Source organism: Erythrolamprus reginae, chromosome 2, assembly GCF_031021105.1.
Source record: "Erythrolamprus reginae isolate rEryReg1 chromosome 2, rEryReg1.hap1, whole genome shotgun sequence".
Classification (NCBI taxonomy): domain Eukaryota; kingdom Metazoa; phylum Chordata; class Lepidosauria; order Squamata; family Dipsadidae; genus Erythrolamprus; species Erythrolamprus reginae.
The window spans coordinates 190,939,976-190,959,670 of record NC_091951.1 but is presented as its reverse complement, the minus strand read 5'-3'; the positions used below and the strand labels follow the sequence as shown (position 1 = coordinate 190,959,670).

At 40.6% G+C, this 19,695-nt stretch overlaps 1 protein-coding gene across 1 annotated transcript in view; it reads left to right on the top strand.

Annotated features, from left to right (window-relative positions):
* Positions 1–18,278, top strand: part of KIF5A (kinesin family member 5A) — an 83,313-nt gene extending 65,035 nt beyond the window's left edge. The window contains exons 20-29 of the mRNA XM_070740941.1: positions 264–365; positions 3,415–3,475; positions 5,353–5,424; positions 6,100–6,204; positions 13,560–13,776; positions 15,244–15,394; positions 16,352–16,434; positions 16,949–16,976; positions 17,516–17,638; positions 18,097–18,278. Of these exons, the coding sequence (XP_070597042.1) occupies positions 264–365; positions 3,415–3,475; positions 5,353–5,424; positions 6,100–6,204; positions 13,560–13,776; positions 15,244–15,394; positions 16,352–16,434; positions 16,949–16,976; positions 17,516–17,594 (898 nt within the window). The 3' untranslated portion in view covers positions 17,595–17,638; positions 18,097–18,278. The remainder of the gene's footprint in view (positions 1–263; positions 366–3,414; positions 3,476–5,352; positions 5,425–6,099; positions 6,205–13,559; positions 13,777–15,243; positions 15,395–16,351; positions 16,435–16,948; positions 16,977–17,515; positions 17,639–18,096) is intronic.
* The last annotated feature ends 1,417 nt before the right edge of the window (positions 18,279–19,695 follow it).

Sequence of the window (19,695 nt, the reverse complement as noted above, 5' to 3'; positions counted from 1 at the left end):
CCTCTGTCGTCAGGCATGGGTGAATTGAGACTTTCCCTACCCCTAGGCTTATAAAATTTATGCATGGTATGTCAGTATGTATGATTGGTTTCTAAATTGGGGTTTTAAATTAACTTAAATATTAGATTTGTTTACATTGTATTATTATTGCTGTGAGCCGCCCCGAGTCTGCGGAGAGGGGCGGCATACAAATCTGATTAATAATAATAATAATAATAATAATAATAATAATAATATTTATCCTTGCATTCTTTCTTATCCAGCTTAAACCAGAAGTTAGAACTTGAACTGGAGAAACTCCGTGCTGACTATGAGAAACTCAAGAATGAGGAGCAAGAGAAAACACAAAAGCTTCAGGAGCTGACGTGAGAACTTTTCCTTTCCTCAGACATTTTCAGCTGTCTTTCTTCATCCCTGTGTTTAAGAATAAGTCCCACTCCCTAAAACAAAATGTGATGAATTCTGGCATTTGATGCCAGGAGGCATCAGCTGGGAAAAGCTGAAGTACATTAAACCTATGTAGTGAGTGGGAGAAGGAACTATAACTCAATAGGGATGATGAGGGCATGTTTAATAATTTAAATATATTTGGTTTATGGAGCAAATTCACCCCAAAATATTATCTTAAATTGAAGATGATCCTTTACAAGAAAATGTCATGACTGGGTCCTATTTTATATTTCTAAAGCAGGGGTGTCAAATTCGATTTCATTCAGGCCCACATCAGGGTTGTGTTTGACCTTGAGGGGGGGCAGGATGGGCATGGCCAGGCCTTCTGCTGCACAAATCCCAGCGACCAGTTAAGTCCCACAGAGTTGGCCTTCTCCGGGTCCCATCAACTAAACAATGTCATTTGGCGGGACCAAGGGGAAGAGCCTTCTCTGTGGCGGCCCCAACCCTTTGGAACCAACTCCCCCCAGATATCAGAGTTGCCCCCAACCTCCTTGCTTTTCGTAAGCTCCTTAAAACCCACCTCTGTCGTCAGGCATGGGGGAATTGAGACTTTCCCTCCCCCTAGGCTTATAAAATTTATGCATGGTATGTCAGTATGTATGATTGGTTTCTAAATTGGGGTTTTAAATTAACTTAAATATTAGATTTGTTTACATTGTATTATTATTGCTGTGAGCCGCCCCGAGCCTGTGGAGAGGGGCGGCATACAAATCTGATTAATAAATAAATAAATAAACTTGACATCACTTGTTTCGGGGGCATCTGTGGTGACCTGAGTGGTCTCCCACTGAAAACAAAGTCCATTTTCAGCCAAGATGGCCTCCTGCCAGCCTTCCGTGTGCGACCCTCCCAAGCTCTATTTTCCCTGGCAGAGGCGCCATAGGCCGGTCTTTTGCTGTTTCCAGGGTGGCCCCGCAGGCTGGATTTAAGCACCCCATTGGTTAGATTCAGCCCACAGGCTTTGTTTGACACCCCTATTCTAAAGCTTTGTACATTTCCCGTTTCCTTTCTCTCCCAGTAAGAACTTGTTCAAGCCTGCTCTGTCTTACTTCTTTCTTCACTGCTTCCATGATTACGCATATGGGGTTCCTTCTTTTCCTACATAGAATAGCTCTAGAACATTTTACAGTTTGGTTCAAAACAGGTGGTGTTCAATCCCCAACTCTAAGTGATTATTCATCTGCAATGGAGATTTTGGAAGGGGTCGATGAACCATTCCTCCTCAGTTGCAGTACTTGGGTTTTCTCTGCCACCAAATCTGCCTATTGTCACATATATGGAGTTGAATTCAGCTACTCACTACCCAGGTTTACCTCTTTCAACAAAAAAACTGTGTCCTAAGATTTTATAAAACAGACATGTACAATCTAAGGACCATGGCCATGTAGTAGGTCTGGAATGGAACCCATAGAGCCCTCCCAAAATTACTACTAATTGTGACAATTTTTCAAAGGGTAGAAGACAGGATGATTAGGCATCTGGGGAGTGATTGTATCAAGTCACGTTTTTGTCCTAGTTCAATCAGTTCTGTATGCACCTACATTTTTTGGAATATGTAGACATGCCACTCAAAGAAGCAATGAGGAAAAGAACCCTAATCCTGTTAAAAGTTGTAAAAGATTGTAAAAGCTCAGAAGATGAAAATTAATTTAGCCATGTTTTAAAAAATCAGTTTGTATAGCCGCCCATCTCAGTAAGTGACTGGGCAACGAACAATGTCAAAAATAAAAACAAACACATGAATGAAAATAAATAGCAGCCCAGGAAGTATTGCAGTCCACTGTCATTAACACAGCTTGGAGATAGGTTCCTTCACTTCAGAGGTGGGTCCCTCCTGATTTGAACCGGTTCTAAAGAACCAGTAGTAACTTGGCAGCCTGTCATGCCCCCGAGCCAGTTCTCTCAGCAGCGCCATAGGTGCCGCCATCTTGTTTTTTGCTTCTATGCATGCACAGCTTTGATTTAGCACTGCGCATGTGCATGCTCATGAAACATATCCCTGAGTGAATTGGCAGTGAGGAAAACCAGAACCCAACCCTACTTCACTTCTCCAGGGCCCCCAGTCTGGGCAGTAAAGCCAGGTCTCTACAAAAGGCCTCAAAGATTGAGAACATCCTGCCCTCCATGAGGCAGACGCTACTTCAGAAAAGGCTCACTTTCTGGGCCCAACAAATGACATCCCTTTGACGCCTTCATAATATATCTATGACTGCCTCTAATCTTGACCATATGTAGGATCCTAAAACGTAAAGTAATAGGGTAATAAGGCTACCCTTGAAAAGCGTTTGGAGACTACGATTAGTCCAGAATGCAGCCACACAAACTGTTGTGGGTATATCTAGGTACGCCCACCTTACTCCAACACTCCACGAGCTCCACTGGCTTTCAATTGGTCTTTGGATGCAATTCACGGTGTTGGTTATCACCTATAAAAGCCCTACGTGGCTTCGGGCCAGACAATTTACGGGACCGTCTTCTGCCCCATACCTCCCTGCGACAGATTCAGGCTCACAGGGTTGGCCTTCTCCAGGTCCTGTCAGCCAAGCAACTGGCGGGACCACGTGGGACGCCCTTCTCTGTGGCGGCTCCGACTGTCTGGAACCAGCTACCCCCGGAGATTCATACCACCCCCCTCCTGGCCTTCTGGAAGGCCATGAAAACCTGGCTTTACTGGCAAGCCTGGGACTGTTGAGCATTACCACCTAGTTCCGGCCTAGAAGTAGTGAATGTTTTTTTTTTTTATTTGGGGGTCTTAATCATTTTAATATTGTTTTTACCTGTTCTACACCATCCAGAATCCAACAGGAGTTGGGCGGCATATAAATTTAATAAATTAAATTAAATTAAATAGACAGCCCCTGCCTGTGTTACCAGAGTTATGCTTCAGTGAGGACAATTAAATTCTTCTGAGAACATTTTTCCCTGGGAATCTTTGCCTCACATGCTCTTTCTGCTTGACAGATTTCTCTACGAGCGCCACGAGCAGTCCAAGCAAGACCTCAAGGGCCTGGAGGAGACCGTTGTAAGCATCTCGAAAGTCAGCACTCTTATTCCTAGTGAATAGGCTCACATCTGTGGCAGCAGCATTGGGTAGAAGGAGGACTCTGTTATATAATGGCCACTTTTTAGAGCTCTCAGCTGTTTGTTTGTTTGTTTGTTTGTTTCTTTGTTTCTTTGTTTATTTATTTTGTCCAATACACAATGAGGGTATATATACATAGTAAAATACATGATGAAGGTTATAGAGGAGATACTCATAGTAAAATATATCTAAGAAATAATAGAAAAGAAGATAAAGTAATAGAACATATCAATGAAAGAATAGAAGAAGAAATATAGGAATGGAAGAAAGGTATAGGAGATATAGGAGAGCAATAGGACAGGGGACGGAAGGCACTCTAGTGCACTTGTACTCGCCCCTTACTGACCTCTTAGGAATCTGGATAGGTCAACCGTAGATAATCTAAGGGTAAAGTGTTGGGGGTTTGGGGATGACACTATGGAGTCCGGTAATGAGTTCCACGCTTCGACAACTCGGTTACTGAAGTCATATTTTTTACAGTCAAGTTTGGAGAGGTTAATATTAAGTTTAAATCTGTTGTGTGCTCTTGTGTTGTTGTGGTTGAAGCTGAAGTAGTCGCCGACAGGCAGGACGTTGCAGCATATGATGTTGTAAGCAATACTTAGATCTTGTTTAAGGCGTCTTAGTTCTAAACTTTCTAGGCCCAGGATTGAAAGTCTAGTCTCATAGGGTATTCTATTTCGAGTGGAGGAGTGAAGGGCTCTTCTGGTGAAGTATCTTAGGACATTTTCAAGGGTGTTAATGTCTGAGATGTGATATGGGTTCCAAACAGATGAGCTGTATTCAAGGATGGGTCTGGCAAAACTTTTGTAAGCTCTGGTAGATAGTGTGAGATTGCCAAAGCAGAAGCTGCGTAGGATTAGGTTTACAACTCTTGAAGCCTTCTTGGCTATATTGTTGCAGTGGGCTTTGGCACTTAAATCTTTTGTTATCAGTATACCAAGGTCTTTAACCGAGTGGGGATTATCTGTGATAATTTGATTATTCAGTTCGTATTTGGAGTTCAGATTTTTCTTCTCAATGTGTAGGACAGAGCATTTGCTAGCTGAGATTTGGAGTTGCCATGTGTTAGACCACTCAGAAACAGCATCAAGGTCTTTTTGGAGAGTAGTTGTGTTATCGGTGGTGTTGAAGAGTTTTACATCGTCGGCGAAGAGGACACAGTTGCTTGTGATGTAATCGCAAAGGTCATTGATGTAGAGAATGAAGAGCATTGGTCCCAGTACACTACCTTGGGGAACACCGCTTTTATCTGGGACAGGGGTGGATATGGTGCTTCCTATTTTGACCACTTGTTGTCTGTTGTAAAGAAACCTGAAAGATTGTCCCTTTTCCCCTGTCCTTTGGCCTTTTTATTCCATTCTCCTTCCTTGTGAAGTATTTTTTAAAAACTAGTGTAATATGATTGTGATTGGCATTATTACAGAAAGTTTGGAGGCAGAGCTGACTCACTAGTGATATGTTTCCGTCATCTTTTGCCCTCCTTGTTGGGCTATGTTTGACAGGAGAGAAAACTGCTAAGGCACGTAGACAGACATTTTCAGAGTCTCTCTGAATTACCTAGAGTGTACCCTGGTACTGGTACCATAAGTAGTTTGCACGTTAGCTGACTTTATCCATAGAGAACAGCAGTTTATCTGTTTGGGGCTAAATCTGAGCAGATTTGGTTAAGCAAGTGACTGATGTAGCTTAAAGGGTTTACACAATATGTTCCCCTTCTGTGACCCAGTTAAATGAGTTTTGTGAATAGAGGAAGCGAATGGGGAGACTAAAACATCTTATCTCAGCTTTCCTTTCTATCCGTGTGTCCTTTCTAGGCCCGTGAACTCCAGACCCTCCACAACCTTCGCAAGCTGTTCGTTCAAGACGTCACGACTCGAGTTAAGAAAGTGAGTAACTCTTGAAACACATCAAAAACTTGTGAATCTTTGAAATCCTTTATCTTTGAAAAGTATTGTTATAAAAAAACCTCTTAAGGTAGAGACTAACAATTCTGTCCCCAAATGGCAGGTTGGAGTGAAAAGGTAAGGTGTGAGATATTGTACTGTATTTGCCTAAATCCACCACCTGAAGTCATTGCAAGGGTGGGATTTGATGTGAAAGCAAACCTATATTGGGGTACCATCTCTTAGCTATTATTCTACACTAGCTAGACTCTTTGAAAATTCTCTGATCCAGCAATAACTACAAAATTAGGTAGTAGTGTGATAGCAAGTCAGATGCTTTCTTTCCACTGTAAAGGAAATTCACTTTCTTCTAATTTCCCCACATAGCAGTTTTGAATTTTTGCTCCCATTAAGGCAGAAAATGGTTCTGTTGAACAATTCTCAGTGAGGTTACATTAAATTCAAAGTCATTCCCAATTCTGGAACCCATTCTTGCCATACAGTTTTTTGTAAGGAAGCAACTAAAGAATGAATGTTAGTGTGGACCGATCCATATAGTTTTATTTGGTCTTTGCACTGCTGGCATAGTCACTCCTGTACATTGCTCACAGGATCTTCCTCTGTTCCCATCTCCTTCACTGCCGCAGAGATAAATATCTTCTTGCTCCTTCTTTCCAGAGTGCGGAGTTGGAACCCGAGGACAGTGGGGGGGCTCATTCCCAGAAACAGAAGATTTCCTTTCTTGAGAACAACCTGGAACAGCTTACAAAAGTTCACAAACAGGTGAGTGGCTGAATGAGAACCAAGAGGGATGGAGCAGATGGAAAGAAGGACAGCTAGTGAATTCAGGGCTATTTTCATTCCTTATACAGTAGTCAATTGGATGGGAATCTTTTTCTCTGTCTCCATTTTGCAGTCACCATGTATTGTAGCAGCATTGAATGTTCATAAAGCCATCTGGATGCTCTCTCATTTTTTTCCATTCACCTAGGATTCATTTGGCACAAATCCGTGCATGGACATGTTCTTCGCTTGTTTTGGAGTTCACATAATGCAAGATCAATATATTACCCAGGCCTACTCTCTGACTCTATAATATAACTCCCGCAGATACCTGTTCTCATTGAATATTAAGTTTGCTTTATACCCGGATGGGGAATTAGTGAACCTGATAGATATTGCTAGAGGAAAACTCCTGGAATTTATTTATTTATTTCCTGCCTTTATCATTTTTATAAACAATTCATGGGGGTGAACATACCTAATACTCCTTCCTCCTCCTTGTATCCCCATGATAACCTCTGAAATGGGTTGGACTGAGAAAAGAGTGACTACTTCAAAGTCACCCAGCCAGCTTTCATATCTAAGGTGGGACTAGAACTAACAGTCTCCTGGTTTCTAGTCGGTGCTTTAACTACTGCATCAAACTGGGTTAAAAAGTGGTCAGCTTTGACCAGGCTGCAAAACTGGCTTGAAAATATGGTTCACCAAATTTAAAAGGCAACAGGTTTCTTCTTCTTCCTGCTTTCCCATCAAAATAGAATCACTTTTTTAAACACCAGACTTAGAGCCTATTGATCCCAAAACTCATCACAAGGCTTGTGCTGAGCTGTCTCCCATTTTCTGTTAATCCATAATATTTTGCCTTTCATACTATATCAGTATCCTTGATTATTTGGCAAACCAATCCTGTGGATCAGACAGCGAATGGTTTGGGAGTTTGAGAAGAGTTTAGTGCTCATTTATTACCCCCTGCACAAGATATTATAGCATGTAGTTCCACGGATTTTAAGGAATCAAGAATGTTTAGATAAATTATGGTTATGTATAGAAATAAGAAATATAACATTGTTAAAAAAAATAGAAATCAATGTATCAAAATAAGATCTTCTGAGAAATATAGGGAATTCAGCAAGGGCCTCCACAAATTACTGTATGGTGTGCTGTCTGATTATTTCTGTTTTCATGTAAGCATTAGAAGGAAATATTATTAGGCATATAAATAGGGCATAGAGGAAAAGAGGCAGAAAAACCTAAAACATTATCTAACTTGGTGAAATGCACATATGTGGTTGTGTACATTCATTGGCTCTTTGCTTATGGCTTCATACATTTTATTTCAGTGATAGGCAAATATAGTGTCCTCTGTAAGTTTTAAATGACCAAAAAGACTCAGACTATTATTCAGTCTGGACAAAGTGGTACACATGGATACAGAAAAGGAACAAAAATTCATAATAAGAGATGGAATAGTATTTTACATATACAAATGTATAATTATAGAAAATATAGAAACAAATGTAAATACATGATGTTGATTCACCTGTAAGCATTAACATGTAAATATTAAAAACAAATAAAAAAAATAGTTAGAATTTAAACATAGAGAAACCAAATATGGCATAGAGGAGTATGGAGATGATCTTGAAGAAGGTATGCAACAGCCATTACTTGGGTTTGGGAAGATGGAGTGGGATGGAGTGAGGAAGCAGCTCAAGATTGCCCTGCCTTGATTCACTTTGATATAAGAGGGAGAGAGAAACTCTGTCAGCCTTTCACAATTCTATTATTATATCCTATAACAAGGATGTAGAGATCCATTAATTCTTATGAAGTCTGTTTCCTAACTTGGTGTACCTTGAAACTGACCTTTATCAACGAGTCTTCGGAGAGGGGCGGCATACAAATCTAAATAATAAAATAAATAAATAAATAAATAAAAATAAACATTAAAAATGTTACTTAATTTAAGCAATCCTTTATGATTAGCCATGCATGCTAGCAGAGCGTAAAAAGAGTTGAAGTCCAAATAATTAGGCCAATGTCATTCTATTTTTCCCTGCATAGACTTAGGGTGATAAAGATGGGATCTTGCGTACGTAGGGAAAAGAAGCAAATACAGAATTAATACTTGAAACATGCAATTGGAAGACAGGAAACAGATATTTTACCGATTGAGGTCAAGGATGTCTTTATCAAGACAACATAGATCTGCTACAAGTAGTTCTGAACTAAATTTAATCTTTTGTGGGTTGTACAACTCATTAGACTAAATAAGTCACCTTCTAGGCCAATTTCACACAAGACAATAGGCTAAAATGTTTGGTTGATTTATGGTTCTGAGTCAGTGTGAATCCAGCCAAAAACTGTAAGATCCACAGGGCACTCTACTATTTCCCTTCCAAAACTATAGACAGTCTCCTATACAATGATCTTTTTAATATTTACGGCTTATTGCTTTTTCTTACCATCATGTGATCTGTGACAAGCAGAACATATCATTTTATTTATTTTTATTTATTTATTCATCACATGACTGTACCGCCCATCTATACCTTCATCTAATTGACATCATTGATGGGATTTTTGCCAGATGCAGCAATTTATCATTTTATTTATTTATTTATTTATTCATGAGTTATCTGTAGAGAGAGGAAGTAGATCTAAAAGGTGTCCTAGGAATTTTGAAAATACATACCAGGTGAAAACATTTTACGACACAAGAAGCACACGAGCTCTTTTGTTGATTACTTTTGCTTTCTAAGATCATGAGGTGGAATGGAAAGAAAAAAGAGAATTGTATCTCTCCCATTATAAACAATAGGAGGGACTTTTTAAATACCAGCTACAAGAATGTAGTAAAGAGAGTAGGAGCTATTGGAATCCGGCAGATGCAGGTAATCGACTTATGTTATGACCACCACTGAGCCCAACATTTCTGTTGCTAAGTGAGATATTTGTTACATGAATTTAGCTCCATTTTACAAGCTTTCTTGCCACAGTTGTTAAGTGAATTGCTGCAGTTGTTTAGTAAGTTATTAAGCGAATCTGGCTTCCCCATTGACTTGGCTTGTCAGAAGAACAGCTGGTTGCTAAGAGTCTGAATTTTGATTACATGGCCATTGGGATGCTATAATGGTCATAAGTGTGAAAAATGGTCCAAAGTCACTTTTTTCACTGCTGCTGTAAATCACTAAATGAACTCTCGTAAGTCAAGGACTATCTGTGTAAAGTCCTGACCCTCCTCCCATATATACCATAATTCTAAAACAACTAATGTCTCCGCAGAGGACAAAAGAAAAGATAACAAATACTCTCTCTCCCTCTTCCCAAAGGATTCTCCAATCCAAGGGAAGAGCACTTTTATCATTCTTAATGATGTTCTTGAAAAATTTATAGGGGGTGCAGTCTTAAATGAAAAGGCAGAAGCAGTATGTATTATTGCGATTGTGCTGTATTCATTGAACTGGGAGTAAACCCAGCTTGAGTGCAGGATTGTTTCGGAAAGAGGAAGCAATTCAGACCAATGTCTCCGCCAAAAAACAGATCAGAAGAACAAGAGCAACAGTAGCAACAAAACTTTAAAAGACCTAAAGGCCAAACCTTTAATTCCCAGAAGGGAGATGCATTGTTTTGAAAGCCTTGCTTTGCTGATAAAGCATTGTTTATTTTGCCTTTCAGGGGGGCAACCAAAGTACAGTAGTTTTATATAACGTACTTAATACAAGTTTTCCCTCTTTGAAATTTCAACCTACTCTTGGTCTTAAAAGTGGCTTAAGTGGTAGATAGTATATGCATGTAAAAAACCCCACAAACTAGGAGTATTTATCTCCCCTTCTTAACTGCCTTTTCAAATAGTGAGCATTTTGAAGCCCCTTTTCTATGTTTATTTACATCTATTAATAAATAACTTCTTGAAAAATATTAGGGTTTTTTTTCAGATAGAGGTTTCATGACACAATTTGCATCCTCTGATAGTTTCAAATTAATAAAGTAAGAAGAATAAAAGCTATCCAGAAATTTGTTGTAGCAACAAGGAAGATTTCAGACAGAGTGAAGGAACCATTCTCAAATAATTATGTGTCCTTTTCCTTTTTGTTGAAGAGTTGTGAGTGATGAAACACTTGAGAAATATTTATTTAGGTGGAGGCAGAAAACCTGAGGAATATGCAGCTGTAGGATGAGCTCATGAAGTTTGCCTTTTTAGTGTGCAGTCATTGATCCATTGAGTTAGCGAGGTCAAAAGCAAATACAGCTGTCATACAAAAAAGGAGTTGGCAGCGGGCAATAATGTGTTCCAAATTCAGTCATAAATCAAAACTAAGATGTACAAATCATATCAGAGTGAGACAGCTATAGGGTGTATATTGGTGTGCTATAGGGTTCCTGCTTGGGCAGGGGGTTGAACTTGATGGCCTTCATGGTCCCTTTCAACTCTAACAATCAATCAATAAATAAATAAATACATGGCCCATGTAATCAAAGCACTGAGAATTTGGGGGGTGTAATGCAACAACAAAGTCAGTATTTGAAAAAGTTTCAGTGGGTCTTTCTAGAGTTACTGAATTCATCAGTGCATGAAGCCTGGCCTTGAGACCTCACACACTTGCTGGGTTTATTTCACTGTTCTTTCATATGGACTGCAGCATGGATGTAATTGCGGGAGTCAGTGAATCTTCCTTAGGATTTGTAGAAGTTGGAGAAATGGGATCTAGTTCAGGTTCTGCCCTGGTAGAGCTTAGTTCTCTAGGGAAGTTTTATAGCCTCCTAATAAGAGTATCCTCTTTGTCTGCTTCAGACTTAAGAGTTCTCATCCTTATCTGCAACCTTGTTTACTGAGATGCCAGGGACTCAGTTTGGATTTTCTGCATGCAAAGTAACAGGTGCATCCACAAATGTGTACTCCCCTGTAGTAGATTAAAGAAGGGCTCTTCCTCACTTAGCTTTGATCATGATAAATTGCCATTTTGTCCCACAGGAATTGTGCCTTCTGGTACAATACAGAAAATACTCCTTACCATCTGGCTCAGCAGGAAATTACCCAGCTCTCTTATCCTAGCTTTCAAATTCTGCTTCCAGTCCTATTGATACTTCAGTACCTCTCCTTTCGGGTTCCCTTTTCCTTCCCAACAATGCTTGCTATGAAACCATGGGCAGCTTTAATTGAAAACCTTACACTTGTTTCCAAGTGCAATTTGGGGAGATTTTGCAGCAGGTCTTGGAAAGTTTCAAACAATGAATGGAATGAAAATAGCAGGAAGTAGAAAGAAGTGAGATGGATTTGCATTTCAGGCCAAGCCCTTTCATTCTCTCATAAAATCATATATGTATTGAAGTGAGCAAATTAGACAAGGTGGCAAAGAAGCAAGGGACAATGAATGTTGGTAGGTATTTGCTTATATCCTTTCCCTGCATTGCTTCTCATACCCCATCACATATGATTTCCACTACTCTTGTTCTGTTCTCCTTCCTCCTCCAATTGTCTCTGCTTATTTTAGCTGAATAAGGTGGTAGAAAGATGCTTCTGCCACATCTCAGGCTCAAGAGAGAGAATTTTCCCTATTTTCAGATCAGGAAAGGAAGGTACCAGCAGTCAGAGGCAATAGACACTGCTGGGGTGTAAATTCTTTCTCTCTGGGCTTCCAGAGTAGGGTTTAATTGGGGACTCTGCTGGGGTGCTGAGTCATGTCTGTATCCCCCTTTTCCCATTGCTGCTGTACCCTAGCTGGATCGCTGGGTCTCCAAGGTACCGTACAGCCACTCTCACATCTTCCTCTGCCTGTTGGGCTGGGCAGGAAATGTTTGCACTTGGTGACCAAATTGGGAGTACAGATATTTATTTGGGAGGTGGGGGTGGAGGACATTGATTGGGTGAAAAGGTCAGGAACCTCTCACCATTCCACTGCCATGGCAACTCCCTCATGACCCTTTTGCATGAGGTCATAATTTGCTGCCATGGCAACCACTACCATTGTGGCCTTCATGTCTGTACACAGGCCCCATTCTCAGCAGCTTCATGTATGTGGTTACTATTATCCATTCTCTTGCCATGGCAATCCTGACCAAATTGTCCTACACAGCATCTGTCACAAAAAGAAAAAAAAAACTTAGCTGCTCTACACTAAAATCTCAACAGCAATGCTCCTTCTTCCAGTACATTAAGTAGATACAAATAAGCATCATAATAGTTAGACAAATTCCAGATAATTTCCCAGTTTGAGACCCTTTAGCTCCCTTAGTAACAACTAAAACTGATGGAAATTGTAGTCCAACACATCTATCAGACCTCAGATTACAGAAGATTGCCCTACAGTTATCTGGAAAAAACATGATTCATAAAGTCTCACTATATGCTTCACCCCCATTCTGGTTTGATATCGATCTCTGGATATGGGAACTAAATGTTATCATCTCAAACATTTTCTCTCCCTCCCTTGGAGGCTGGGCTGCCCAGTAGTTTTCCTGTTAATTGCTATTGTGCTGCTGGCTGCCCCTTGAGTAATTGTTCATCTCACGCCATTAAGCTTACCCACCTGGTGTTTAATTCAAGCTTACATTTGGTGAGAGTCAAATGGATTATTGTGAGTCCTTGCCTTTCTCTCCCAACCTTGCATTTCATAAAATGTTCCCACCCCAGCATGGTGCATGGCTTGGATCTGTAGCACTTGGGGCCTGCTTAATGGGAACAAGGGATGGCGGTCACCTATAAAGGGCAGTGACTTATCACCAACATCTGTGTCAACTACCATATAGGTTGCTTTTAATATATGTGCAAAAGAGAGAACTTCGGTTGGTGTGGTATTTGGGTTGTTTTTCTCTATGTCATTATAAGAGCAGTGGCCAATTAGGTTAAAAATGTTCTTTTTATGTGATTTTTGGGGGAAAAACAACCCAAGCTTTGCTACTTTTCACTCAGGGATTTCTCAAGGCCAACTCCACAGGATTTTTCCATCATGGCATTCAGAAGGAGGGCAAGAGTGAATGTAAAATTTGTGATGTTTTGTGTTGTTTTGCTTTGAATATCCCCGTAATATTTTGCCCTGAGGGGCATATTCAGACATTCCTGCAAAATCTATGATACAAAGGGGATAAGAAGCAGTGTAGTAGTTCCCTTCTAGGGAGGAAAAATAAAGAAACACACTTCTGTGGTGTGAGATTTCCAGGTAGATCAGATTGGGTGGAATTAGCACATTCGGTGTGTTTTTCTGGAAAGGGCAGGATGCGAGAAAGCAGAGCAGAACCATCTTGGGATCGGAGGCAAGAACAAATGTTCCAGGTCTTGCAGAATGAGTTGTGCCTACTTGGTCCACTTCACCTCCATTACTCTTCTTTCCCTTTCTTGTCAACTTGGGCTGCAGCTGGTTCGTGACAATGCAGATCTGCGTTGTGAGCTTCCTAAACTGGAGAAACGTCTTCGGGCTACGGCTGAGAGAGTTAAGGCCCTGGAGGGTGCACTGAAGGAAGCCAAGGAAGGGGCAATGAAAGACAAGCGCCGCTACCAGCAGGAGGTAGACCGCATCAAGGAAGCAGTGCGCTACAAAAACAGCATGAAGCGCAACCACTCTGCACAGATTGGTAAGCAAACAAATTCTGTAGTTTGGGGGTCCATTCCTGCTGAGCATGGAGACAGTTCTCAGTGGTAGCAGGTATATAATTGATATGTATTCTAGGAAGGAGCAAATATATTTTCTACTTGGTTGAATGTGTACATAATGCTGTGCAGTGCTTTCGATTCAGAAAAAGTAGTTTGGAAGTTGGGAGTGCCACTGCTGCATCAGTCTGAAATTTGTTAAAGCAACCTGTCATTTTCCACAGACGTTTCTACTATGGGCACATGTACCACTTGTAAAAGTTGAGGAATACTTATATTTTTTTTAAAAAAAAATTAAGTATCCCTCGACTTTAACAAGCGGTCCTCATCCATTTAATGACCATTTGAAGGTACAATGACCTTGGGAAGAATGCTTTATAGTTCATAAACTGGATATTGTGAAACATCACACATACATGCCCCGCAATCATGTTATCATAATTTGGGTGCTTGGGAACTTGTTTGCACTTACGACTAGTTACCAAGCGCCTCGGGGTCATGTGTTCACAATTTGCCAGCTTTCCCAGAGAATTGATGGGGAAGCTGGCAGGGAATACTGAACCTACTACAGAGTTGAGATTCCTTCCGTGCAGAAAGCTCTTTGAGAGCAAAGGACTGCCAGCCAGGTGGGAATCTCAACTCTGCACGGAACTGAGATTCCTCCCCACCCACTCTGGACACACACACAACTTTCAGGCAGACCTTTGAGAACAAAAGGCCTACCTGCCAAGGGGAGAGGAACTTCTCTGGCAGAAATGGAACTCAGATCCCAAAAAAACCTAGCTCCGTTCGTGCAGCCCAATTCAGTAATACCCTTCTATGTGTGGAGGGGAGTTAAACTCTTTCAGTGGGATGGAGAAATAGAACTCAGATCCTGAAAATCCCAGCTCCATGAATTAACAAATACACATATACACACAGTAACTGTACATCTCAATTGATAGTCCTTTATTTTAAAAAAAGCTTTTATTTAGATTATTTGAATTGTTTATTTTATTGGTTTTGCTCTTGAGCTTTCCTTTGTGAAGAAAAGTCATAAACAAACAATTTTATAATCCTTATGAGTATCTTTCAGATTTTTCCCTTGTTCAGATTGTCCTTTACTCTTCCAAGGAAATGCTGTATAGTTTATCCAACAAAATATGTTAAAGGGTTAAATAAGGTTCAGGAGGTAAGTGAACACAAGAACAAGGGGGCACAATCTGAGATTAGTTAGGGGAAATATCAGAAGCAATGTGAGAAAATATTATTTTACTGAAAGAGTAACAGAACAAACTTCCAGCAGACATGGTTGGTAAATCCACTGAATTTAAACATGCCGAGGATAAACATATATCCATTCTAAGATAAAATACAGGAAATAGTATAATGGCAGACTAGATGGACCATGAAGTCTTTTTCTGCTGTCAATCTTTTATTTTTCTAAATTTAACATTTGTTTCCTCTTGCAGCAAAACCAGTGCGACCAGGGCATTATCCAGCTTCATCCCCCACCAATCCTTACGGTGTCCGTAATTCTGATTGCATTAGCTACACCAATAGCCTCTTTCAGAATTATCAAAATGCCTACCTGAATTCTGGCGGCACTGTATCTGACAGCTAGTGAGTATATTTGACTTCTATTTCTGTTAAATTGTGCATTAAACTGTGGTTGGCTTAAGCAAGCTTCCTAGATGAATCTATCAGTTTTTTAGGAGGCAATCTGAAGAACATTTTGCTCCATAAATCAAAGTTGAATATGTCATCATTTCATCTGGCTTATTTAAAGTCTGGTCTAAATCATGTCTTGTCTTAGTTATTGGTTGGTTGCAAAGAGCAGGCTTAGGCCAACTGCAATATATTTTTGGATTTGGACTCTGGAATTCTAAAATACTGTAATTTGAATGTGCAAGGTCCACTATATATTATCATGTGAAAAATAAGTCATGCCAGAAGAATGAATTTGTATTTTATTATATGCTGGCTGATCTAACCTACTTTTAAAAATATAATCTAGGATACATGATGTCTGAGCTGAAGAAATAAATTACCAGGTCATTACAATCTTCACAAATATTTGGGGGAGGTGGGAATAACTGACATTAATAACATTTTTTAATATATTTTTTTTAAAAAGACTACTCTATTTGGCTGTCATTCAAAGGTACAAGATTTAAGTTGGAGAATCAGGAACAAGCTCATCCACATTGAGGATTTAATGTGATGACTATTTCCCAAACTTGCCCTCTTCAGATTAAATATCTCCCCTGGAATTTAGTAGAGTTAGTAATTTGAATATAAGATTTGAATAGTCATCTATTTCCTACACATTCTTACTTGAAAGGGCTTTTTAAAATCATTTTGACACACAGATCTTCTCCCTCCCAGCTTTTAACATCACATTTGGCTCCAGAGTTCTATGTTCTATTACAGCACAATGATCCCTAGAAGTTCCCATCAGCTATAAGATTCAGCAGTGAGATAAGTGGAATAGAACTGAGACAGCTAGGCACCTATGGTCCTTTTAGCATACATAACCTATCAATATCCATTCATTGCTTTCTTTTTCCATTCATGCAGCTTTACAAATGCACCTTCCAGCAGTGGAAGCAGCTCCTCTACTGCCCCTCTGACCTCCTATCAGAAACTCAATATGGATAATGGTAGGATATTGGGAAGAAAAATATGTACACCCTGAAGGAGAAGGGAGGGTGCCTTGTGCTTTTCTGTTGCCCTAGACTGGGTCTTATCAGTAGCTTGAAATCATTGAGGCCCCATTTAAAGGACCCACTTGGGAGGAGGCAGTATAATCAAAGTCTGTTCTCACATCCCACTATTTCTTGGCTTACAGACAGGGGTATGGTGCATGGGTTCTGCCTCACAAAGCAAACAAATGGGTCAGGAAATCTGAAAAGCAAAGAAAATAAATTGAGAGATGGTTAGCTTGGTGGAAAAACTTCAGAATAAGTCTCCTTTGTGATTATCTTGTGCATGAGGTGCTGGTAGGTTTATGTTTAAGTTTCAGTGAGGCAGCACTTTCCAAGCAGAACTAAATACACACACACACATATACACACACACAAATGGCACTGTTTGCCCCTTCAGTGTGTACTCTTTGCTGCATAGTAATGCTGTGTTTTTTTTCTTCCCCTATTCTTCTACTGGATGGGTACACAGGAAATGCCACAGACATCAATGATAACAGGTGAGAAGCTTTATGGTGGAAGATTGCCTAGCCATTAGATCAAGTCAATTCAATTCAATTCAATTTATTAGATTTGTATGCCACCCCTCTCCGAAGAATCGGGGCGGCTCACAATAATAAAAACAGTATAACAATGGAACAAATCTAATAATAAAATTATATTAAAAAAACCCAACAATTTAAAAACCATACAGCACATACATACCAAACATAAAATATAAGAAAGCCTGGGGGAGATGTCTTAATTCCCCCATGCCTGGTGATATAGGTGGGTCTTGAGTAACTTGCGAAAGACAAGGAGGGTGGGGGCCGTTCTAATCTTCGGGGGGAGTTTATTCCAGAGGGCCGGGGCCGCCACAGAGAAGGCTCTTCCCTTGGGGCCCACCAAACGACATTGTCAGCTTTCTTATTTCTTCAGAGTGGTTAGTTCAAGGGATAAATCATTTATTGATTTATTTTTGTATACAAAAGTATGGGGGAAGCATTTAGCAGGGAGGGAATGTTTGAGATACTACGTGTTCCCTTTTCCTCTGCTGTAGAAGTGACCTGCCTTGTGGTGTTGAAGCTGATGAGCAAGGCAAGCTCTTTCCCTTTCATCAGGAGACTGCAGCCAGCTAATAGCTAGTATCACCACCTGCCCGGAGCATCTAAACTCACATCAGGTACAGTTCATCATATGCTCTCTATCTCACCAATTCTTTTTAAATTTCATCTCATAATATTTCCTCCTCTTAGGACTCCCATCAGATTTGCCCTTTAGCTTCTTCCAACTGGGTAAATATTTTTCTCACAAGATTTGCTAGACACCTTTTAATTAAAACAGAATAAACTCTGTCCTGCACAAGGGGTATAGGGTAGGTCTTTCCACCCCCCCTTGATTCTTCACTACATAAATCCAACATAAAGTGTGAGCTTCCAGGAGTAAATATTCTGTCTGGCTCTCACCAAATCCCTGGACGCAATGATTCAACACCACCAATTTTATCTCTGTAAGAACTACTGGTGAACCCCAGAACTATATGCAGAAAGCTTCCTCCTTAATATTTAGCTGGAGATAAGCTTGTATATTAAGATCATTTCTATTGACTTTTCCCTCTTCCCTCTTTTCCTCATGTTGTAGTTTCTAAATGGGATGGAAGCCTCACACCTGCATGCTGCAGCCGGCTTTCCTTGACTTCTGCTTCAATTGGCCCTGTCCTTGTGTCCTGCTCTCTCCGTGTCCTGTATATTTATCAGCTGCTGCTTCACTCTCACTGTTTCTCTGTCTTACTTACTTAACTAGAGAATAAATGTATTCCCTTATCTCTTTGGATCCCTGCTCCTTACTCCAGGAGGACTTGTGCCTCTCCTTTCCTGCCTCAGTTGCCTTAAGGGATGGGCTGCCAGGGAAGAACCTAGATGTAGAAGCACCCCCTAATGTGCAAACCATTCTTGCCGAAGAGAAAGGGCATAAGGTATTCCCCACATGTCGCAATGAGCCTTGACCTGCAGTAGAACACCATCCACCCCAATATCTTTAGGTCTTACTGTAAGAGTAGAAGTTGAATGCCTCCAAGTAGATAGGCTAGAACTGTTATAGTGTGTGTATTAGCTGACTTTCAGATAAGGCCTAGAGCAGTGATGGCAAACCTTTTTTGGCTCGGGTGCCAAAAGGGCACATGTATGCATAACAGCATGTGCGTGTGCCCACACCCATAATTCAATGTCTCCTAAAGCCTGGGGAGGGCAAAAACAACTTCCAGTGGGCCCGTAAGGCCATTTTTCACCATCTATAGGCTCCGGGAGGCTTTTCTGAACCTTAGGGAGGGTGAAAATGGCCTCCCCGCCCTCTGGAAGGCTGAAAATCAGACCAGCGTGCATAGGGCAACGCCTTTCGTGCCCTCAGATATGGCTCAGTGTGCTACCTGTGGCACACGTGCCACAGGTTCGCCAATACGGGCCTAGAGCTTTAACATTTAGTTCTTATCCTTTGGGGTAATCCCCAAAGAATATAAAATATTGGCAGCTAGCTTCACCTTTAGGAATTTCCCACAATGCTTGAGCCTCAGCCCTTATGGACTTAAATTTCCCATTTCTTCGTAGGTCGCTATGGCACTTCAGAAATGGCCTTGGAAAGTCTTCTACAGAAAGGAGATCCTGCTAGTCATTTCCTTCAGTTGATAACAATGTTAGGAATGCTGCCTATCCTGAGCAGTTATTGTTTCCTCAGTGGGAACAGAAGGTTCCAATGGGTGAGAACTTTATAAATGGGGACAGTAATTCCTCTACGAGCCAGGAACATGGCTTCAGGAATATAAGTGGCCCCACTTCATTCTGTAAAGGAGAAACTAGAGTAGTTTTGCTTCTGCAGGGGCAGAACAGACCTGTTTGATTTGACGGGTATATTCTCTAGTAAGTCCTACCCATTCATAACCACTGCATATCTGGGTCAAGGCCAGGGCCTAATGATTCTGTAAAGTGAAACAAAAAAGTTAGGCTGCTATCAATGTATTTTTCAGTTGTTCCCTTTTATCTCTTGATAGCTGGCTCAGGGGCCTTTCATTTGTGCTCCCATATGTATATTTTGAGGGAACAGTGAGTGCACTGCACATCTTTAACATAATATCACCACTTCTGAGTCAATAGGGCAAACAGGGTTGGGAGACAAGGAAAGTGGCTTTTACAAAGGATTGCAAGCCTCTTTCCTGTCAAACTCTTAAAACAGCAATAACCCTGTTTA